This window comes from Pristis pectinata, chromosome 1, assembly GCF_009764475.1.
Source record: "Pristis pectinata isolate sPriPec2 chromosome 1, sPriPec2.1.pri, whole genome shotgun sequence".
NCBI classification, from domain to species: domain Eukaryota; kingdom Metazoa; phylum Chordata; class Chondrichthyes; order Rhinopristiformes; family Pristidae; genus Pristis; species Pristis pectinata.
Genome location: NC_067405.1, coordinates 25,563,396 through 25,588,192, shown reverse-complemented (window position 1 = coordinate 25,588,192; position 24,797 = coordinate 25,563,396). Strand labels below are relative to the sequence as shown.

The window sequence follows — 24,797 nt, the reverse complement described above, 5'->3', positions numbered from 1 at the left end:
TAAATAGCATAGTTTCAGTGAAAGCGGGTTAACTAAAATCTGGTGGTTCTGTGAATAAATAGAACTGTAGTTTTTTTTGGTCGAGTGAGTTGAAAATCCCAATGGAGTTGTAGTTTGATTGTTATGCCACTGTTGATATAATCTGAGTTTGTTTTATGCAGAAGGAAGATGCCAGAACAAACACTAACCCAGCTGGATAGACTGGAATCAAATTTCCTGATGGGCGCTGAGACACCCAGAAGTGGACACAATATTATTCAATTAGAGATTAATTCAATGGTCAACTGCACATTCTGTTTTTTTGGAGCAGGAATTTCTTAGGCTATGCCATCAGTGAATCAATCAGAAGACAGGATAAATAACAAAAAAAGTTGAAGGGATGACTATTGAAAGCTAAGGTTGGGTTTAAAGACAATTTCAAAGGACTGCGGATTATGGTTGCTTTGCGACTATCTCTTTCATTTTTATATTGTCTATTCATTCAGAGACTGGAAATGTAATTATTATGGAAAAAAGGTGTGTTTAAACTTTTGTCCATATGCATGCAAGTACATATGCATACAAAGTTCATGATTTCACAATCTATTATTTTATGCCCTCAAGTATAAAGCAATGGTACCTGAACATTTCCCTCTACAGTCCTACAGTCCATGATTTTCATTCACCCCCCCACCACCATCCTGCCACCCCCAGGAAAGTCCATTATGGTTGCAGGGTGAGGTTATTTTCAATTTGCCACAACTTTAAGGAGCTTGTTCATGTGAAGACAAGGCGGAAATGGAAAACAGCATATGTGATGTGTGTTTTTAAAGAAAATTATTCAGATATCACATATCAGAGATGATTCTGTTTGTTCATAAATGACTGCTCAGACACTCCCGGAAAGTGTCACATACATCATAGCAATCCCCACAAGTGATTCTTTACTCTGTGTTTACTGCCTTATTTTGCATTTTAATAGGATGTATAAATCATGATGGATTAATGTTATTTTTATACCTTATTTTGCTGTCCTTTTTAATCTTTTTATAACAAGAAGTAATGAATAGCTAGATATGAAAAATAGCATCTATCTTATCTCTACACAATTTATTTTCAAAGATTTGCCCAATTAGTGAAAAAATTACTCTGTTTCAGCGTTATGCATGTACACTACCTCGTAACTGTTGCTGAACATCATAGATCCTCAGCCCGAACAATGGTGGTCTTTCCTTTCGAAGCAGTGTAACATTTCTTGTCATCAAGTCCAATTGAAAAATGGATCCATTTGTATATTCAGTCCAGAAAATAAATTTTCCATAATGTGACAAGCCAAAAGGGTGATTCACTTCCTTGCCAGCATATACTATCTGAAATATTTGTAAAAGTGTAAGAGCTAAATATAAATAACAAACTGAACAGAAGCTGGTAATAAGAGATAATAAATCAGCAAAGATAATACATATCTTACGTGAGAAGCATTTTGTAAAAATGTTATTTCTAGGTCATTAGCAAAATATATAATTACTGTGCAAATCTGAATTGTTTATGGTTATTACATATTTTCATAAAAATGTGGTAGTTATTTTAATAGGTTTTTTTGGAAGCATAACTGACTAAGAAGGCCTAGTAATCTGGGTCCGCAACTTTTGGGTGTTGCAGGAATGATGAGGCTTGATGTAAATCTGATATTGGGCTTCATTTACATCAGATACTCAGCCAAATAGTGCTGATAGATAGCAGATGGTTCCAAAAAGAAGTGTTGGCCATCAGCTACTGGTGCATCAGAACAAGTCAAACTTCCTCAAGCATGGGTAAATGCCCATGTGGATAAAGGGAAGGATGCCTTTCACTTACTTATTGACTTAAATGGATTTAATATAATTATGTGTACATTAATTGATTTTAAAATAATATTTAATTTATTTGAATTGTTTTAAAATATCTCTACAAAGATCATGTTGAAATATTAAAAAGCCTCAGATGTCCAAGGAGGTTTTACAGTCTGTCAGGGCATTCTGTGGACAGGGCCTCAGGATACACTACGTGCACTACTTGAACCCTACTCACCTCTCAGTGCCTGCTCTGCCTCATGGGATGCAAGCCAGGTGTGGATGGTCAACTTGTTCACTCCTCTGCATACAGTAAAATAGCAGGGTGGAGATGGCAGGCAGCAAATTTGGGTTCAGGATAATGCAGCATGTTAAATTGCTGAGTGTTGTCCTGGGAGAACTGGCTTTGAAGAGATGGGTGTTGCAAACCTTCAGCTGTCCACAGACAGTGAAGGAGGGGGTAACCAAGCTGTGAGGAAGGAAGACAGGATGATTGGCCACCAGGACAGGCTGAGAGATAGCAGCTAGGGACGGTTAGAAAAGAGTCATGGCAGAAATCAGAGGGGGAGAAAGAGTTGCATGGCAATGATCCACATTTGTTGAATGCAGGATCACAGCACTAGCTCTCCTCCGTCTCTCAGCTCCATATTTAGTTTTGTATATTTCAAAAACTTTCCTTCTTTTTCTTAAGAATTTCCTGTTTGATGATGTATAAGTCTGTTTATCCTGGCTTCATTCAGTGTTGGTTGCTGTTGGTGGTGGTTGCTTTAAGGTAAACAAATCTAACTAATCAAACTCTAACATGAGTCAAGAATCGGACTGCTGTTGCAGGCATATACACTGCAAGTTATATTTTGATATTTACTAGTATGACAAAGATGAAATTCCACTTTATAACGAGTGTATGATACCTGGTTATTAGAGGAAGACAGGCAGTTAGCACCCAAATAAAAGGCATTTCAAGGCTGTTTTCAAGGTTAAACTGTTTAACTAACTGATGATCATCCTTTTAATTTGGCTGAATACAACTGGTGCTTAAATCAATGAATAAATTGAATGAATAAATTGATATTTGTTTAAATAACAACATTATCAATTATCCTGTTACCTTTGTCAATTTTACTTCGGACCACTTGAAGAGGAATTTTAATATTGTTAGGTAGATTCATAATTTTCTTGTAAAATCCTAGCATTTGAGTCATAGTGCCAGGAATTACACAACATGAAACAACACACAAAAATAACGTATACTCACCATTCTACCTGTGCCATTCAAAAAGATTCTTTCGATATGATCATAGTATGCATCACACCAATATAGTATCCCAGTGGTCAAGTCTAGAGTTAAACCATTAGGCCAAAGCATCATTGTTGTCACAAAGAGTTGTCGATTGGAGCCATCCATCCATGCTCTTTCGATTCTTCCTGTCATGTTGTCTATCTCTTCTTCTTCCCAATCTGTCCAGTACATCCAGCTGCACAGAATGCAGTAATGCATTAAAGCTTTGGTCAACTATAAATACAATGGCTTAAAAACTAAATTGCATATTTTAGCACTCTACAATTGAACTGCAACCTGCTATGAAATTTGTTAGCAGCTATTTCCAGATAGTTTTTGCTTAACCTTGGACATTCAACCAGCACTTCCCAAAGTGAGCTATGCTTGCTGATCATCAAATTACTTCATTTCCCCTTCAATGCCAGCTCAGTAGCACCTGAGGCCGAAGACCCCAAACACTATTGAAATTTACAGTGGCTGTACATGACTAAGATAACAATTGGTGCACTTATAAGAACCATGGAGGATACCCATTAGGGCAAGGTAAAATTTCTGGGTCAAAAAAATATTTGCAGTAAAAACTCTTTATGCAAATACTGAAATCTTCAAAAATAGTTATTTCTCCACAGATCTGAATGGAATTGTCATTATCAACAGAATGCGCAACCTACAACAAGCACTATAGGTTTTAAGCATTGATTTGCAATTGTGGAAGAAGTGGGATAGAACACATTATACAGTAGTACATCCAAATGCACAGAATGAACACAGCTACAAGATTGTGTACCTTCTAAGCATATTTTGAATTTCAACACTACTTACTTACTTGATAGCCATTGACATGCAGTCAACTATATTATTCCTTCACTGGCTATGATCTAACATCTACTTAAGATAAATAAAGTTATTTTAGTCAAATTAACAAACATCAACGTTTTCACCTCATCTTGTTAATCATCAAATAAACAATTAAAGATATTACAAAGGATATTCTGACATTTGTATTGTTCATGAAAAAGTGTGATTTTCAGTCATCTTCTTAGAAAACGAAAAGAATAGATTTTTTTCACAATTTTTAGCTCAGAGAAAGTAATTTTATTTTGTAAGCAAATGGTCAAGTTTGTTGACTGGTTTAGAAGACGTATTTTTCCAGACAACAGGAGAAAGCTGAATTGATGATACAACTTAGTGAGGCATGTTAAGTAAATTCAGCTTGAAATTTTCATGAGACTGCTGGGATCAGCATCTCAGCCCTGCTGCTTCTGGAAAGGCATCATGGGGATCTCACTGCATGCATCATGTGTGTGAATCAGGTGTTGGCTCCAGAGGGACTGTAAAGAGGCTGACAGCATTGACAATGGTACTCTTGTATCCCTTTGGGAAGTCTCTTCCCTGCTGTTGGGACCACACAAAATATTTGTCACCATGTAATATTACTCAACATGCCTTCAACTTACTTTAGATGCAAAGATATAAAGATTCTGGGCTAAAGCAGAAGGAAATAAATAATAATTGATCAATTATTCTATTTTTAATTAAACAAAACACCTGTTCACAGTAATCAATTATATGATTTGATCATTTTCCCTTTCTTTTCCAATGATAGCATTGGTGGCTTTGAACACTACACTGGTTTCCATTTGTGATCAAATTCATGTTTATTAAGGCTCTGTTGTTAGCTTGACTGATGAGGACAAAATTTCCATATCACCTTTCAAACTAAGTGCCCTAGAACACTAATGTTAGTCTGTTCCAATGCACCTTTGAGCATCCTATTATCTATTATAACTTTCCTTGCTTTACTCGCCTCTCCCTCCACCTCCTGAAAGAGTATTATTTCATACTGTTTTGGAGTAAGTCCCATTTGTCATTTTTTTTCTGGCCACTTGACCATACCATTGATACCTCGCTGCCGTCTACTGTTTTTATTCTCACCATCAACTACTTTCAGTTGACTAAGCATCCCCTCCTATCGCTCACTTAATAGTTTACCCTTAAATGTGAGTAATGGAAGTGATTTCCAGCTGACTATTTAGATTGAGATTTATCAAAGTTAACTTTGACACATTTATTAGGACAGTCACTTGATTAACATCAGAAATTAGAAACTTGGTCTCTTCCTCTCCAGTGCTGGATCTTCAGACCAATCGCAGTGTCCCACTTTGATAGACTTTGTCTAATTGAACACAAACCAGCAGTTACGTTTCTGCCCTTCCTGTTTGTTTGGTTTGACTACATCCTGCATAAACATGATCCCTCAGATTGTTTGATGTGAAGTCCTTTCATAAAATTTATCATTGGTTTCATGTGCCAAATATTATTTAGCTTATCTGGGTTTTTACACATCATAAGTGATTGTAATGTACATATTGTGGAAAATTATAATACAAAGCCTTCAAGTTCTTGGATTCTCAATCATCTTGGCTCCACCAAGATCTATCCATTTGTCCAATAGCACAAAGATCTCAGCTCATAAACATCTGATTAAACAGCACATAATTCAAAGCATGTCATGTGATTGCTATCTAACAATGGCCCATGACACAAGGATACATAAACTCTTATTGACAAGGCTTTGAATCTAGTGGATCACATTGCAGTAACAGAGGTCCCAGGTTTTATTAATTTTGTAAGAGTTCTACTGAGGCCATTCAAAAGGATAAAGCATTGAATTTGCAGAACTTGTTGACATGGATAGGAGGTGGACAGTCAGTCCACAGACCACCACTCGACCGACCGCTGCCATCTAAACCCTTCCTAATGTAAAATGATAGGAACTAAAATACACATAATTCAGGCAGAACTTGTTTTGTGTTGCATTTTCCAGTCTTTTAACCAAAGCTCCAACCCACAAACACATTGCCAGGATAGAATTCTAAGCGTGTTCATAGACACTTCTAAGTGAAATGTTAATTCCTAGAGCAAGAGAAACAGAATTTTTCTTGCCAATAAAGTTGAATAAGTTCAAGATCACATGTGGCAATCCAGAGAATCAAGAACGATCAATAGATTTATACATATACTTTGGTAAAATTTTTTACCATTCAAAGAGTATATGAAAAATATGAAGTGTACTGAGATACATGCATGTCTTGTGACTTGTCGCTTGTAAATCAAGAATTGGTTTCCTTTACTGGCAACCAGTGCAGAAAGCATCAATGCACCGACCAAGAACCATATTCATAATCACTCACATCATATTAAAAGATATAGAACTAAGGAAGATGCCGTTTTTTATATCAACATATCATGTCATCGTTATATTAACAATACTTCATAATGGCAAAATAATGATTAGTGAAAAGTTAAAATTAAATTCCCATTTGATGATTTCCAATAATTTGTTGCTTACATGATAGAAACTACATTTGGTACGGAATTGATGGCTTTGTGGTCAAGCTTGTGGATGATACAAAGATAGGTGGAGGGGAAGGTAGTGTTGCGGAAGCAAGGAGTCTGCAGAAGGACTTGGACAGGTTGGGAGAATGGGCAAAGAAGTGGTAGATGGAATACAGTGTAGGGAAGTGTACGGTCATACACTTTAGCAGAAGGAATAAAGTCGTAGACTATTTTCTAAACGAGGAAGTGAATTCTGAAATCGGAGATGCAAAGGGACTTGGGAACCCCAGTGCAGGATTCCCAAAAGATTAACTTGAATGTTGAGTCGGTAGTAAGGAAGGCAAATGCAATGTTAGCATACATTTCAAGAGAACTGGAATACAAAAGCAAGGTTGTAATGCTGAGGCTTTATAAGGCATTGGTCAGACCACATTTGGAGTATTGTGAGCAATTTTGGACCCCATATCTAAGGAAGGATGTGCTGGCATTGGAGAGGGTCCAGAGGAGGCATATGAGAATGATCCCGGGTATGAAAAGGTTAACGTATGAAGATTGTTTGATAGCTCTGGACCTGTACTCACTGGAGTTCAGAAGGATGAGGGGGGATCTCATTGAAACCTACTGAATATTGAAAGGCCTGGATTGGACGTGGAGAGGATGCTTCCAGTAGTGGGAGAGTCTAGGACCAGAGGGCACAGCCTCAGAATAAAAGGACGTCCCTTTGGAAGATAGATGATGATGAACTTCTTTAGCTGGATGGTGAATCTGTGGAATTCATTGCCACAAATGGCTGTGGAGGCCAAGTCATTGGGTATATTTAAAGCAGAGGTTGATAGGTTCTTGATTAGTAAGGGCATCAAAGGTAAAGGGAAGAAGGCAGGAGAATGGGGTTGAGAGGGAAAAATAAATCTGGCCTAATTCCGCTCCTATGCCTTCTGGTCTTTTTGGTGCTTTTAGAATGAAAACTCTTCTAATAGGATATTCCTGAGATGTTTGGATTACTAGGTTTGATGTTCATCTCGACACCAATCTTAGCAATTGGTTAAGTACAAAGTGCAGAATATTGTTTGGTGCTCACCAATATTTCCAATACTTTTCCATGAAAATTAACCAGTCCAGCAGACTTACATTTTCCACGTAACCAAGCAACTTAGCACTTGACAGACAATCCTCTGTTACACTGCCATCATTTTTGGAGAGAAAAAAAATCAGCTGAAAGCAACTATTGCTGTAACCATCTCTTAACTAGCAAGCAGGATCAAATTACTTAGCTGAAGAACCAAAAGGAGAACTGGAAGAAAAATAGATTTTCTTTAGTATTGCTCTTCCATCTGTTCAAATGCTGAGGGAAAATGTGTTGCATAATGAAAATTCAAAACAGCAATACCAAAGAGGAATAATGGCATCTAATTAAAATGAATGAAAACACACAAACTTCACCTTCAGTTTTGATGAACATATGTGTTGCATTTTAAAAAAATAAAATATTTATGAATCGAGAAATCATAACTTAATTATGCCTTTCAGTGCTCATCAATTATGTAGCCTGGCATCATTTGATGATTTGTTTTCAAAGACTTTATAATGTGTGATTTGAAACAAAATTGACAAACGAAAGGGAATTGATCAAAAATATAAATGACATTAGAAATTATTCACTATGGACAACAGAGCCCTCAGATTGTTAGAAAATGAGTGTTACTATCCAAACTCAGCCTTGGTAAAGAGATCTCAAAACCAACAGAATAATAGAGTTGATTAATGAATTCAAAAAGGTGCAGAAGTTTCAAAATAAAAATTGTAAATGCTAGTTGAGCAAATGTGATTCCAAAAACTACTCATCGTTATTTTTAGAAAAGGAGGAAAAAAACAAAACCTGAATATTAATGACAAGAAAGCAATTTCTTTTTAAAAGATATGACATATCATCTTTCAGTTTACTATATTGGAAGTGGCTGTTAAAAATATTGAATATATTGGTCACAGATGGAAAGATATAGATGCTTAGATGAGTAAATGGACTTTTATACATTGTTGATTGATGGAGGTTCATTGGAATCTTAGGGTTATACAGAAAGGGAAGACTTGTTCGAATGAGTACTTTGTGTTCATCTTCACACTGAAGGTAAAGAATAAAAAAATGTTTTAAAGGAGATGAAAGCAATAAAAGAAATGGCAATAGGAAAAATAATTGAAATGTAATTGATGTCATTAAAACCTGATGACTTCTACCTTGGGTTTAACAGGTGGAGGTGAGGAAATTTAGTAGATAAAAGTTATAGTTTTCCAAAGCCTGAGATATAGGAGTTGAGTCATGGGTTAAAAAAATCCCCAACGGTTTGCTTGAGAAAACAGGAAAAACATGATAGCTTCAGATCTGCCAGTTTAATATCTATTGTGAAGAAGCTGCAGGAAGCTCTCATTAAAGATAAGTACCCTAACTGTAATCACCCAGCATAAGTGGTGGAGGGGGATGTTGGAAGCCAACTAAAAATAAAAATGAAACCAAACCCCAACATGGTCTGCTTCCACTTGCCTGTATTTCCAACTGCAACCCAGTGCAATGCCTCAAATGCATATTGTTGCAAATGTACACAAGGTCAGTCTGAGCAGAATCTTTGCATAAACAACACATACCTCGTTTGAGCTCCTCTTATTCTATGCATATCTAGCTGCATATTCTGCAGTGGATTTCATTAGAGGTTAAAATCTCACTGGTTATACATATATTCCAACTCCCAATGTCTCATTCCCCCACCTCTATCCCAGCAATGTCTGTCTCCGCCCTTATCCAACTCTGGAATCTTGACTCACTTGACATTCCCTTCGCAGCACGAAGGACTCCAAACCTGTCAAACTAACTAGCCAGTGGAGAGCAAGAATAAAAGTCTTGCTGTCTGATGTAAGACTATGTCAGAAAGTGTTATTTGAGACCATACAATGGAGTCTCAGCTTTTCATGATATATATTAGTAACTTGTATAGACGAATGAAAATTAAGCTTTTTTTTAAACTTGGAGAAGACAAATTAATTGCAGGAATATGGAACAAAAAATTACATTGGGTTTGAGACAGACAAAGTGAATGGAAAAGCATGGAATTCAATGTTCAGAAGTTGCAACATCATCCACCTTTGTTTAGAAATAAAATTAACAATATTTTCTTGATTGTAAGAAGTGAGAGAAGGTTAGCAAAGGTGAACAATATTGAAATTCAGAACAACACCGATGGAATTAAATGGTGAAAATGGACAGAGAGAATGAGTCCGTCCTTCCTATGTCTTGACAAAGAAAACATCAATCAAGTTTAACTGTGGTCCCCCAACTTTAACTACATTTCTTATTCAATGGAATGTCCTTAAAATTACAAATCTCAGCTGAAACATATAAACAAATCTATGATCCTATTATGAATGGCTAAGTCAATTCACAGTTCGATTATTTATTGAAAATAAAGGCTGGATAAGCGGTGCCACCAATTTAAATAATGTATATAATTCATTTAATTTTATATCATTTAAGATATATATGGTTGATGGTTGTTCTCTAATAAGGACTATGTATGCAGACATGTGCACTCAGTAGGTTGAAAGAAAATAAATAAACTTCCAAAGGGACAGAACTCAGCTTCTACCTTTTTTGTATGTTAAGATATCATACAAATAAAAAACATTATTCTCAAAATTATTTTTGCAGTTCAATCAAATGTATCCTCTCCAATGTTTTACTCTTCTGTTTTACAAAGTACATAATCTCAGTTGTTTTTGTTTTAACTTCCCATAAAACTTTAAATGGCTCAATTGTGCAGAATAACAAGGAAATTGTTTTTCCAACATGATGGAAGTCCTGCTTATCATCCCAGCTCTTAATTAATCCTTCAAGGAGACCTTGAAGCATCTCATTGTGATTGTTAAAGAACTTGCACGCACGCACACACACACACACACACACACACATACACAAACGATTTTTACAAAAGAAAATGGATTTCACACTAATTTTGTATGCTAAATGGGTACCATGTTCAGGGACCCCCCAAAAAATTACAAAATAGAGAAAATTTACTTTTAAAAAAATAATTCAGTGTTATTTTCGCCCTGATTGCTATGTTAAAAAGTGACTCCTGACAAAAGTTGTCTGCAGAGATCACAGCAATCAATTTGCCATTAGGAATCATAGGAAGCGTGCCATAGCCTTAAATGACTATCTCCATGGCAAAGATAGTACAGCAGCACAAAAGGCTGCCAAAAAAAGGAAAATGCAATTTTCCTCATGGGAAGAACTTCCACTGGAAATGGTCACTGTTGTGTTAAAACTTGCACAGAAAACCTTTGCTGAGAAGTTTCAATTCATTTGTCCCAACTGCACATGAAAGTCAATTTGCTCATGTTTTTATGTGCAGGGACTATTTCTATTGGATGCCTTGCCCATTGAAAAATTGGATTGGGCACTTCCGGCACTAATCAACTTAGCATAGTTTATGATTTTCCAGCATAATTCATGCATCTTATGTTGTCATCAATGGACTCCATGCCCAGCTCTGTTTTCCTGGCAGAAACTGGACCAATGTGCAACCTACATCCTCTATTTATAACTCCAACTCCAAGAAACAAGTGCTGTGACAAGTCAGTTAGAGGTTGTTGGGGGTTATGAATTAAATATTTTCATTTGGGGCATCGATGTGGTGATGTATGAATATGGCTGCCTGAGTTTTCAATGCCATGCATCATTGCTGGGTCTTACATTGTTTATTGCAGATTTCAAAATCACGCAAAAGACAGACAAACTCAAATCTCTATCTGAGTAATGAGCCCCTGTCTCACTATTAGCATTAAGGGGATTAAGGAGGAGAGATGCAATCTCCTCCTAGAAATTCACTTCAAGGCACATTTTTATTCTGTTCATCTCATGTGATAGCAGAAGATGGAAACAATAAGATCTTGTAGAAACTTATCCTAAATTTATGTGTCATTTTACATAGGTTAAGAGTGCTTTACACCAAGAAGATCATAACATCCACCTTTATTCATCTAGCCAGCTTCCTTTCCAACCCCATGACAGCATTTAGCTGTTCCTTCAATGATTTGAATTGGAATCTTCACCGCCACATCAGTAAGAAAAAATTCCTTTCAGTTGCAATGACCAATTCTTCAACCTCTGTGTCAGAAATCGTTTCAAAAGTCTCTCACATAATGAAGAATCACACCATGACATATCAGCAATGCTAATTTTTGTACACTTCAGTCAAGGAAAAGTGCTGATTTCCCATGAAACACTTGACATGGTAGACAGGCATCCACACTGATTTTTATCCACTGATAATGCAAAAGGTGGTTGATGGTTGGTGCAGACTCAGTGGGCCATAGGGCCCGTTTCTGTGCTATATCTTTCTATCACTAGACTCACAATTCTCATCTTGATCCCGAGGTTTAACTGAGACTGGACAACCCCACCCCTGTCCTTTTGGTCTCACAGAGACAGGAGGTTCCCTGCCCCAAAACATGCATTGTCGTGACCCTGTTGAGGCAGTGCCTGCATGGTGTTGCGGAACCAAGGACCTCCCACTATTCCAGCAATCCTGGAGCATGTCTCAATGACCTTAATTGCTCATAGTGGAGAGCCTCTGAGATTCCACCCAGACATGGAGCTCCGTGGAGAGCTCAGGGTGCAACAGTGGCTCTGTTATATCTCTTCAAGCTTAACAGAACTCAGCCAAATGTGCCTATCCATTGTTTGGCACTATACTGGGGCCAGTATCTCTGCAATTTCAGTTCTTACTTTCCTTTGTGTCACATCATGATTTAATTACCTTAAAGACAGGTAGCCATTCTCATGCCTCCTATTCATTACATCAACTACCCTTTTCTTGTAACTTAAGCACCAAGTCTTCCTTGGCAAAAATAAATTCAAAGTATTCATTTAGTGTCCCAGCCATGTCATACACCTCCATGCATAGGATCTCCTTTTTGGTCCTCAGTTGGTCCCAGCTCTCCTCATACTACCCATTTATAATTTATATGCTGATGGAAGACATTTTGATTTCGTTTTAATGTTGATTATCATTTTACTCTTTTTCAGTTTACTTTTTATTTGCTTCATCTCCAATCTTTTCCCTAATTCTTACTCAGCCTAACATCTTCATCTGCTTTTATGGCTTCTTCTTAGTCTTTGTATCATTTGTCATCCAGGGAGCTCTGACTTTCATTGCCTTACCTTTCTTCCTGTTGAAGATGTATCTAAGCTTAACAAGAACCATTAACTCTTTAGAGCCATTCATTAACGAACCACTGTTTTCCCTGGCAAGTTATGACACCATTTAGTCACAATATTTTGTGTTTTCCTATTCTGTTCAAATTGTGTTTTCATTTTGTACTTGAAGCTTTGTCCTCAGCACCCCCCTTCCCCCACCCCCAGCCTCACATATATAAAACAAATAGAACACTTGGCATGATTTCCTGGAATATAAAGGAACAAATAAAACCAGGTAAATATCTTGCCTTCCTCGGTACTTATGTCTGTCATGACATTTGTACTTGTAAGAAAAAAAATTTAGGGAATGATTCTCAAGAATTCCAACCTTCCAGGCACCCTGCCAAGTCCTATGCTCTACTAATGCAGCGAGAGGATCTATCAAATTACATGCTCAGTAGAAGTACCTCTTTCATCACCAGCATTATATCAAATTATCATTGCTTATAGTTCCAGTGGAATTAAGTACTAGTGCATCTAGAGAAATAAGACAAAGTTAGAGAATATTTTACACAAGGACACAAATAAAAATCTGGTAACAGCTATCTCCTGTGTGGTGCTCCCTGCTATATAAAGCATGGACTTTTGGAAATAATGTCTGATTTGGAAATGTATCATTTTAGTAAAATATTGTTGCATAAAACATAAGGTTCTGTGAATTGTTCCTATTTTATACTCACTTATAACTTCTCATGAGATGCGTTGCTATCTCTCATGGGTTTATTGCAGATTAACTTCTCGTACAAAGTGGTTATGCCTTGCTTCAACCATTGACCCCAACCCTGGCCTGATCAATACTAAATTCAATGAAATTAATTCTACCAAGGCTGGAGTATTATTTATGTGGAATAAATTGGGTAAAAATAAAGTGGTGCAAAAAGAATGGCGCCAGTTGCTCAGTGGTTGTATGCACTACCCTTTGAGTGACTAAGACATATAGAGACAATTTTTAACATTGTCATCAAGGTAGTAATTGATGGAGTCTATTACACCTTATTTTGAGCCAATCCTTTTTACTTCACCACATGTGAAGCAAAAATGACAGGTTTGTTATAATGGGAGACTTCAACTTCCCAAATATAGACTGGAACCTGCTTAGTGCCAAAGGTTTAGATGGGACAGAATTTGTTAAATGTGTCCAGGAGGGATTCCTGACGCAGTATGTTGACAGGCCAACTAGAGGGAATGCCATGTTAGATCTAGTTTTAGGAAATGAACCGGGACAGGTGAAGGATCTATTGGTGGGTGAGCATTTAGGGGACAGTGACCATTGCTCCATAACCTTTAAAATTGTCATGGACAGGGACAGGTGCAGAGAGGACAAGAAGATTTTCAATTGGGGAAGGGTGAACTATGAGGCTATAAGGAGAGAACTTGGGAGTGTAAATTGGGATGTCCTTTTTGAAGGAAAATGTACCATGGAGATGTGGTCGATGTTCAGGGATCTTATGCAGGATGTTAGGGATAAATATGTCCCGGTGAGGCAGAGAAGGAATGGCAGAGTGGAGGAACCGTGGGTGACAAGAGAGGTGGAACGACTTGTTAGGGAGAAGAAGGTAGCGTGCATGAGGTATAAGCAGCAAGGTTCAGACAGGGCCCGTGAGGAATATAGGGTAGCGAGGAAGGAACTTAAGAAAGGGCTGAGGAGAGCTAGAAGGGGACATGAAAAGGCTTTGGCTAGTAGGGTTAAGGAAAATCCCAAGGCCTTTTTCAAGTACGTGAAGGGTAGAGGATGGCAAGGGTAAAGGTAGGTCTGATTAAGGACAAAGGTGGGAGAGTTTGCCTGGAGGCGGCGGAAGTGGGAGAAGTTTTCAATGAGTACTTCTCTTCGGTATTCACCAGGGAGAGGGGTCTTGATGACGCGGAAGGAAGTGCTGGTAGGGGTGATGTTCTCGAGGTTGTAGATATCAAGAGAGACGATGTGTTGAAGTTGTTAAATAATATTAAGACAGATAAATCTCCGGGGCCTGACGGGATTTTCCCCAGGCTGCTTCGAGAGGCTAGGGAGGAGATTGTTGAACCGCTGGTAAGGATCTTTGAGTCCTCGTTGTCCACGGGGATGGTGCCGGAGGATTGGAGGGTTGCGAATGTTGTCCCCTTGTTCAAAAAAGGTAATAGGGATAGGCCAGGGAATTATAGACCGGTGAGTCTCACATCTGTGGTGGGTAAGCTGTTAGAAAGGATTCTAAGGGATAGGATTTATGAACACATTGAGAATCATGGACTGATTAGGGACAGCCAGCATGGCTTTGTGAAGGGAAGATCTTGCCTCACAAGCCTGATAGAGTTCTTTGAGAAGGTGACCAGGAAGATTGATGAGGGCAGTGCAGTGGATGTGGTTTACATGGATTTTAGGAAGGCGTTTGATAAGGTTCCTCATGGTAGACATCTTCAGAAGGTCAGAGGCCAAGGGATCCAGGGAAGCTTGGCTGTGTGGATTAGGAATTGGCTTGCCTGTAGAAAACAGAGGGTTGTGGTGGAAGGAGTGCCCTCGGATTGGAAGGCAGTGACTAGTGGTCTCCCGCAGGGATCCGTTCTGGGACCTCTACTTTTTGTGATATTTATAGATGACTTAGATGAGGGGGTGGAGGGCTGGGTTAGTAAGTTTGCAGACGACACTAAGATAGGTGGTGTTGTGGATAGTGTGGAGGGCTGTCGGAGCTTACAGAGGGATATTGATAGGATGCAGAGCTGGGCTGACAAGTGGCAGATGGAGTTCAATCTGGAGAAGTGTGAAGTGGTACACTGTGGAAGGCCATCTCCAGGGCAGAGTACAGGGTAAATGGCAAGGTACTTGGCAGTGTGGAGGAGCAGAGGGATCTGGGGGTTCATATTCACAGTTCATTGAAAGTTGCCTCACAGGTGGAAAAAGCAGTTAAGAAGGTCAATGGGATGTTGGCTTTCATAAGTCGTGAGATTGAGTTTAAGAGCCGTGAGGTGATGATGCAGCTTTACAAAACTCTAGTTAGGCCACACTTAGAGTATTGTGTTCGGTTCTGGTCTCCTCATTGTAGGAAGGATGTGGAGGCATTGGAGAGGGTGCAGAGGAGATTTACCAGGATGCTGCCTGGTTTAGAGAGTATTGAATATGAGGAGAGGCTTAAGGTGCTAGGGCTCTATTTACTGGAAAGGAGGAGGATGAGAGGAGACATGATAGAGGTATATAAAATACTGAGAGGAATAGATAGAGTAGACAGTCAGCGCCTCCCTCCCAGGGCACCAATGCTCAAGACGAGAGGGCATGGCTTTAAGGTTATGGGTGGGAAGTTCAGGGGAGATGTCAGGGGGAGGTTTTTCACCCAGAGCGTGGTTGGTGCATGGAATGCACTGCCTGGGGTGGTGGTGGAGGCAGATACATTGGACAGGTTCAAGAGTTTGTTGGATAGGCATATGGAGGAGTGTGGGATGGGGGGATATGCGGGAGGAAGGGGTTGGGTAGTGTGAGGGTGGTTTGATGGACAGCACAACATGGTGGGCCGAAGGGCCTGTCTTGTGCTGTATGGTTCTATGTTGAGTGATCTAGTGAGCCAGCTTTGTCATGTTAGACTATGGAGTCCTCTTTTGATCTGTGCTAAATAACCTTCTTTTATCCTGGGTGAAACTTGAATTTTTATGAGACATTTCATAACCTTAGGTCATATCAAAGTGCTTTGAAGACAATAAACTACTGCTGGATCATTTCCACTATTACATTATAGAAAATCTGGCAACCCATAGCAATTGTCTGCAATTAGCATAAGATAAAGATTAGACATGTGAGAAAGAAGAAAACTGGAGAGGAAGAAATAGGAAAAAGCATATTGATAACATCCCATAACTACTATAGAGGTTACCTTAGTCCTTTGAGATGGATTGGAAATTTTTCATGTAAAGAAAATGATAAAGCCAGTAGGCTAGCAAACAATCATGAAATGTTTTCAAATACAATTGAGATATTATGGAATGGAATGCTTATTTCTTTGCTAATTATTGATGGTCACCCAGTCCAGACATTGGGTCTTAGAATATGCCAATCAGTCCCTATTGCCTGTCTTTGGACCTATATTGGAGCTTCATTCATAATGAAAGCAGTTGTTCTATTGTATTCAGGATTCTTAGCTCAGTGTGTAATCTAACCTTCACTCCTTAGATGAGCCCACCACCAAAAAAAAGTAGGCTATTTTTCACCTGAATGCTAAGTGCATCTTCTGGATAAAATTACAACTGTGGGCCATTGTCTATTATATTTTTCATCGTACAATTGTCTTCTCTCCCCTTAAGCTCTCGGCTGGAGTCCAGTTGGCCAACTGTTCTGCCAAACCACTCTAGAACCCATCTCGTGGGCACTGACTGATCTGTAAAGCTCAATAGAAATCAATAAATAAGAGCAACAAAGAGTTTGTTTTGTCTGGTGTGTGGGATTTGTACCCAACTCAAATCCCTCTCCACTTCTAGGCCATACTTTATCGCCTTGGCACGTGATTTGCATCAACATGCATCTAGCTAAATTTGCTATGTAATTCCTTTGGTTTCTATATTCACTTGTGCCTATAGAAGGGCTTCTTAAGAAAATCATGGATTTTATGGGGAACATTATATCAGACTTCAAAAATCTAGGGGATAATAGTTGTTCATTAGCAGATTTACAGTGCATTTCCTGTTGAAATGTGATGCTAATAGAAAGTCTTTAACTGAGCAATAACAAGGCACAGTTTGCATTAAATGCCTGTGTCCCCAGAGGTATCATATACATTTGTTTGTTAATTTAGTACAGAACTAGTCAAGAGTGCAGATTCAATAATTATGCCATTAGTTTAAGCTCAAAGAAGCTGAAGAGGAGAGCACTTACCCATGTAAAGGATCCAGAACTATAGCTCTTGGGTGTGACATTTGGCCTTCTACTAAGGTCTTCCGGGTCTGTGAGGCCTTTTCAAGTCTTGCTACACTTATAGACTTCTTGTAACTATCATCCGTCCAATATAAGTTATTTCCAATCCAGTCCACAGCAATACCTTCAACATTATCCACACCTGGAAGTTACAAGTAAAAATACTGATCATGTTCAGGATTCAAATGGTCTTATGTTGCTATGTTGATGAGACTCATTCATCTGTTCACTTCTTATCTCAGGATAAAAACTGAGGCAATATTTCTTACGCATAGAAAGAATGGGTTACAGTTTTGGTGATGTTTGCATCAATACTGTTCAAATAGTTGTCATCTCTCACCAATTTATACTGCTAGGAAGAAACAAAGTGGTTAGCTTCTTTGGACATGAAAGATTAAGGATGTGTGATTTAGTTTTCTTGTAAGCATTCGAAGGATGGTCTCAGGCATTGCTAATACTCAGTTCCTTTTCATGTTGCTGCTGCACATCACAGCAAAACATAGAGAAAGTCGAAAAAATGCCATTTGCACTGAAGTAAAAACAGATAATGCTAAAAACATTCATATTATTGATAACAACACACATACAATGCTGGAGGAACTCAGCAGATCAGGCGGCATCTATGGTGGGAAATAAACAGTCAACGTTTTGGATTGAGACAGTGGAAATTGTAAAAGCTGAAAAAGACCACCTCTCATTATGCCTCGTCTCTTCAGACAGTGCAATCCTCAAATCCTCAAAGAGAAAAAATCTCTCTTCCAATTCATTTTTAGAAAATAACTCTGGTGATAAAGGGATTGCTTTCAAGGCAAACATATAATTCCCATCCTATGGCCTCCCTTGATGTGTGAGAGAATTTTGAACTACTGCAGCCAATGACAGTAGTTCCATAGTGATATTGTTTGGTTTTCCAATATTTTGCCAACCACAATGGAGAATTAGCATTTGTGTATGGGTTCTCAGATACACAGACTGCAAGTATATAATTGTCCAAGGTGGGATGGTGCCTGGGTGGGAGAAAAGCTTGAAAGTGATAGTGTTCTGCATTTGACATACTAATTCCTTTCTGCTTGTGCCTTCATGGTGGGAGAACAAGAATACCAAGGAGAATTGGACCAATGAGTGGCAACTAACATCTGTGCCTCATGCCAGGCATCTTGTAGATGATAGATATTACTTGCCACTTATCAGCCCAAATCACAACGTAATTCAGGTTTTACTCCATGAGGGACATGCCTGTTTCATTATTTGTGGAATTGGAAATAGAAAGGAATATTGTGCATTAAACAACTCTACTTCCAATCGATTGCTGGTGAGAATACTGTTGATGAGTCAGCTAAAGGTGTTTGGGTCCATGATGCTGTCCTGAACCAGTCTTATAGTGCTGTCCTGGTGCTAATATTACAATCATTTTGTTTTGTGTTTGGTATGACTCCAGCCGTTGGAAACTTTCTCTCTCTTATTTTCATTGACTTCAGCAATCTTTCTTGCAATATGTAGACCAATGCTGGCATGAGATCAGTGACAATCTCTGTCACTTGATATGCGGAATTCCTGTCTTTTGTCCATATTTGAATCAAGGCTGCAATAAGGTTTCGTGGCGAGTGAACCATATTGGATCAAAACTAACTGTTGGTGAGCAGATTATTGTTTAATTCAGTGTCATTTGATAGCACTGCTCAAAAGTAGCTCCATTACTTTTCTGTTAATTGAGATTACATAAACTGATAGGATGGTAATTGGCCAGATTGAATGTGCCTTGTTCTTTGTCAACATGCCATCCTTGGGCAATTTTCCATATTGTTGGATAGAGGCCAGTGTTGTAGTTGAACGAGAACAGCTTGATGTTTATGTTATATAATTGAATGTGATTTCCTAGTTCAATTATTATTACTTAATTTGAACACTTCTGCTTGGGCACAGTAGTCTTAAGTTCTGCTCCCCAGTTGGAGAATTGCTCTTCAATGTGAACCATGTGTTTAGCTAATATGATCAATTCCAATCAAAATTTGAAAACTATATTATTTTCCATAAAGAAGTGTTACACTTCCAATGCTTATAATGCAGATCTGTGAAAGATGACATATTGGTCAAACTTTGCTGAAAAATTTGCCAGCCGTTCCATATGTGCAATTTTATAATTTCACAACAAATATGTTGGGAGATCTGCCCACTAAATTGCACTAGAATAGACTTAATACATCCAGAAAGCAAATTATTTGAATGGAGAGGAATAGCTGTGATCAAGAAGGGAAAGTGCAATTGCCTTTCCTGCACACCACTCTTATAAGTAACTTCTTACTTTTGTCATTCTTATCTTTACCAAACTGCTTCCATAAACTGCTTTCCTGCACTTAGGTCATCCCTTCCTATTAAAGTAAGATTTTCACTAGTTATCAAAGCTACATTTTCAACATTTCCTACTTTCATCTCTTTCGTAAATTCAGGTACCAATCCATGTTATCTGTAAGGAGTTTGTACGTTGTCCCCGTGTCTGTGTGGGTTTCCTCCGGGTGCTCCAGTTTCCTCCCACATTCTAAAGACGTACAGGTTAGGAAGTTATGGGCACGCTATGTTGGCGCCGGAAGCTTGGCGACACTTGCAGGCAGCCCCCCAAAACCACTACGCAAAGATGTATTTCACTGTGTGTTTCGATATACATGTGACTAATAAAGATCTTATCTTATCTTCCAGCCATGTCTCTGTCGAATTATTCTTATTTACTTTTATTTGCACTCTCAGTACATCTGTTTTGTTTCAAATTCTATGTGTATTGATATACAGAGTCTTGAGTTTTGCTCTGTTATTATTTTTGTAACCTTTGGCCTCTCTTGCTGACTTACCTTTACACTTATGCTCTCTTTTCCTCTCTATGACAATCTGTTTACCATTTCCCAAATTAATACCTTTCTCACTTTCTTTATCTATATTCTTTAGCCTACTCCATCTTCCAAACTTTGATCTCTTGCCTTGGTTTTTTAGTTAAAATACCCTCTGCTTCCCTTGTTACCAGCTCACTTAGACACTGGTTCCAGCATGATTCAAATGTTGACCTAACCAATGTAACAACTACCATTATAGAGAAACAAGAGATTCTGCAAATGTTGGAATCTGGAGAAACACATAAAAGGTGCTGGAAGAATTCAGCAGGTCAGGCAACGTCTATGGAGGGAAATAAACAGTTGACATTTCGGGTTGAGAACTTTCATCAGGACTGGAAAGGAAGAGTCAGAATAAGAAGGTCAGAAGAGGGGGAGGACCACACGCAGGCAGGTGAGTCCAGGTGAGAGGGGGAAGGTAGGTGGGCGGGAGGGGGGGAGATGTAAGAAGCTGAGAGGTGATAAGGAGAAGAGGCAAAGGGCTGAAGGAATCAGGTGGGAGAGGGCAATGGACCATGGAATAAAGGAAAGAAGGTGGGAAAAGATGAGCAGGTCATTGGGGCGGGGGAAGGGGAAAGAGAAGGGGGAGGGGGCCACAGGAATGAGGGAAGACAGAGGGGAGGGAGAGAAAAGGGGGGAAAAGAGGGGAAGGGTTACTGGAAGTTAGAGAAATCGATGTTGAGGCCATCAGGTTGGAGACTACCAAGGCGGAATATGAAGTGTTTTCCTCCAACCTGCGTCTGACTTCAACGTGGCAGTAGATGAGGCTATGGATAGACATGTTAGTATGGGACAACTACCATTTTCCTGAGCACATGTGCCAGTGTTCCATGAACTGGAAATCATTTCCACCATGCTAGTCTCTGAGTCAAACATTTATTTCTCTATTTTTCTTTGTTGCCATATGTCTATTTGCATGTGGCGTATGTAATAATCCAAAGATGTTTTTATTTTTAATTTGGTGCCTGATACATCAGATTGACTCTGCAGAATCTCTTTTCTTATCCTTTTTATGTTACACTGATCTGTACTAAAGTACAATTACCAATTTTCTATCAAGTGGCATAATTCTTTTAAATTTATTTTATTGTGTCTGAGATATTGGCTAAAATTCAACCATTCTAATTTGGCATCATTTATAAATGTAACAACTTCACAAGAAGCTTCCAAATCCTTGTGTAACTTAACAACAGAATTTCTAACATCAGTCCCCAAGTTATTCCCCAAGTTCCATCATCTCAACATAGGCCTAGAGATTGCAGGATGTTGTTAAGGACATACCATATCGTGGTTGTGCATTGTGCTCATTAATTTGCCACAAACTTCTTTAGTATCTGAGGCCCAAGGCATCAGCAGCCAATCAATCAACATTACTGTTTTCCTTTATGCAATTCAAAACACATAAGGAAAAGTATGCCACCCCAAAACGAAGATGGGTCTGGGGAGAGAAAAACTTTGGGGTCATAGAAAGCCTGGAGAAGAGGGTATTCAGCCACCAGAAGACTTGCTCAGGTGAAGGAGGGGGCAGGCATGTGCATGCAGCCTGTCAGAACTCTCAACTCTGATTAAAATGAAACACCAGCATCTTCAGTTTTTATTTAATTTTTATGGATGTTGTACCGTCAAGATTATCTCTTCTAAATCCAAGTTAAGCACTCCTTACAAGGCTACTTTTTTACCCAAATAACAGTCATGTGTTATCCTAATAAATAATTCCATCATTTTACAAGTATTATTCTAAGACTCCCAGATCTGGTTGGGAGTGTTATCCCAAATCTGTTTTGTCATTATTTTTGTTAATGGAATACATTAGCTTGTTTTGATTCTACCAAAACCTCAAAAGTATTTTATTCCTTCCTAATGAATATCAGTTCCTGAAAAACCTTGCAGGACTAACACAAGGATAACCACGCCTAGAAATGAAATTGTTTTGGACCTTGCAGGTTTGTCCAGGAATTCCATTTCATTTAAATTGAATAATTCCACCAAATTATCTCTTTTTAGAGATCATATTTGTTCACAATTTCATGGATGAACAATTGGATGAAATAATTATTGATTATGTCTACTGTATTATGTTCATACTCTTTTTTAAATATTTAGAGATTTATGGTGGTCTATGGTTTATGATCTATGGTCTATGGTTTATGGTCTATGATTTATGGTGATTTATGGTTTGTGGTCGATGTTCAGGGATCTTATACAGGATGTTAGGGATAAATATGTCCCGGTGAGGCAGAGAAGGAATGGCAGGGTGAAGGAACCGTGGGTGACGAGAGAGGTGGAATGACTAGTTAGGGAGAAGAAGGTAGCATACATAAGGTATAAGCAGCAAGGTTCAGACAGGGCCCGTGAGGAATATATAGTAGCGAGGAAGGAACTTAAGATGAGGAGAGCTAGAAGGGGACATGAAAAGGCATTGGCTAGTAGGATTAAGGAATATCCCAAGGCCTTTTTCAAGTACGTGAAGGGTAGGAGGATGGCTAGGGTAAAGGTAGGTCCGATTAAAGTCAAAGGTGGGAGAATGTGCCTGGAGGCGGCAGAAGTGGGAGAAGTTCTCAATGAATAGTTCTCTTCGGTATTCACCAAGGCGAGGGGTCTTGATGACGTGGAGGGGAGTGCTGGTAAGGGTAATGTTTTTGAGGTTGTAGATATCAAGAGAGACGATATGTTGAAGTTGTTAAATAATGTCAAGACAGATAAATCTCCGGGGCCTGACGGGATTTTCCCCAGGCTGCTTCGAGAGGCTAGGGAGGAGATTGTTGAACCGCTGGTAAGGATCTTTGAGTCCTCGTTGTCCACGGGGATGGTGCCGGAGGATTGGAGGGTTGCGAATGTTGTCCCCTTGTTCAAAAAAGGTAGTAGGGATTGTCCAGGGAATTACAGACCGGTGAGCCTTACGTCTGTGGTGGGTAAGCTGTTAGAAAGGATTCTAAAGGATAGGATCTATGAACACCTGGAGAATCATGGACTGATTAGGGACAGCCAACATGGCTTTGTGAAGGGAAGATCTTGCCTCACAAGCCTGATAGAGTTCTTTGAGGAAGTGACGAGGAAGATTGATGAGGGTAGTGCGGTGGATGTGGTCTATATGGATTTTAGTAAGGCGTTTGATAAGGTTCTTCATGGTAGGCTTCTTCAGAAGGTCAGAGGCCAAGGGATCCAGGGAAACTTGGCTGTGTGGATTAGGAATTGGCTTGCCTGTAGAAAGCAGAGGGTTGTGGCGGAAGGAGTGCCCTCGGATTGGAGGGCAGTGACTAGTGGTGTCCCTCAGGGATCCGTTCTGGGACCTCTACTTTTTGTGATATTTATAGATGACTTAGGTGAGGGGGTGGAAGGCTGGGTTAGTAAGTTTGCTGACGACACTAAGATCGGCGGTGTTGTGGATTGTGTGGAGGGCTGTCGGAGCTTACAGAGGGATATTGATAGGATGCAGAGCTGGGCTGACAAGTGGCAGATGAGTTCAATCTGGAGTAGTGTGAGGTGGTACACTTTGAAAAGACAAACTACAGGGCAGAGTACAGGGTAAATGGCAAGGTACTTGGCAGTGTAGAAGAGCAGAGGGATCTGGGGGTTCATATTCACAGTTCACTGAAAGTTGCCTCACAGGTGGATAGAGCAATTAATAAGGCCTATGGAATGTTAGCTTTCATAAATCATGGGATTGAGTTTAAGAGCCGCGAAGTGATGATGCAGCTTTACAAAACTCTAGTTAGACCACACTTAGAGTACTGTGTTCAGTTCTGGTCGCCTCATTATAGGAAGGATGTGGAGGCGTTGGAGAGGGTGCAGAGGAGATTTACCAGGATGCTGTCTGGATTGGAGCGTATGGAATATGAGGAAAGGCTTAAGGTGCTAGGGCTTTATTCACTGGAAAGGAGGAGGATGAGAGGAGACATGATAGAGGTATATAAAATATTGAGAGGAATAGAGAGAGTAGACAGCCAGCGCCTCTTTCCCAGGGCACCAATGCTCAAGACGAGAGGGCATGGCTTTAAGGTTATGGGTGGGAGGTTCAGGGGAGATGTCAGGGGGAGGTTTTTCACCCAGAGAGTGGTTGGTGCATGGAATGCACTGCCTGGGGTGGTGGTGGAGGCAGATACATTGGACAGGTTCAAGAGTTTGTTGGATAGGTATATGGAGGAATGTGAGATAGAGGGATATGCGGGAGGAAAGGGTTAGATAGTGTGAGAGTGGTTTGATGGACGGCACAACATGGTGGGCCGAAGGGCCTGTTTTGTGCTGTATGGTTCTATGGTTCTATGGTAATGATCAAAAAATGCAAAACGTGAAACCAGTTTTTTCTCCAGGTCTCTGATTACTATTGGAACCCTCTTTTTACTGAATATCTGCATGTTCAATTGGTTAATTTTAA

The 24,797-nt window shown here is 39.3% G+C and overlaps 1 protein-coding gene across 1 annotated transcript in view; it reads right to left on the bottom strand.

Moving 5' to 3' along the window:
* Positions 1-24,797, bottom strand: part of LOC127583300 (low-density lipoprotein receptor-related protein 1-like) — a 1,307,163-nt gene that overhangs the window by 582,005 nt on the left and 700,361 nt on the right. Inside the window, exons 12-14 of the mRNA XM_052039177.1 lie at positions 17,505-17,685; positions 3,067-3,286; positions 1,157-1,349 (exon numbers count right to left, since the gene is read on the bottom strand). Coding sequence (XP_051895137.1) covers positions 1,157-1,349; positions 3,067-3,286; positions 17,505-17,685 — 594 coding nt within the window. The remainder of the gene's footprint in view (positions 1-1,156; positions 1,350-3,066; positions 3,287-17,504; positions 17,686-24,797) is intronic.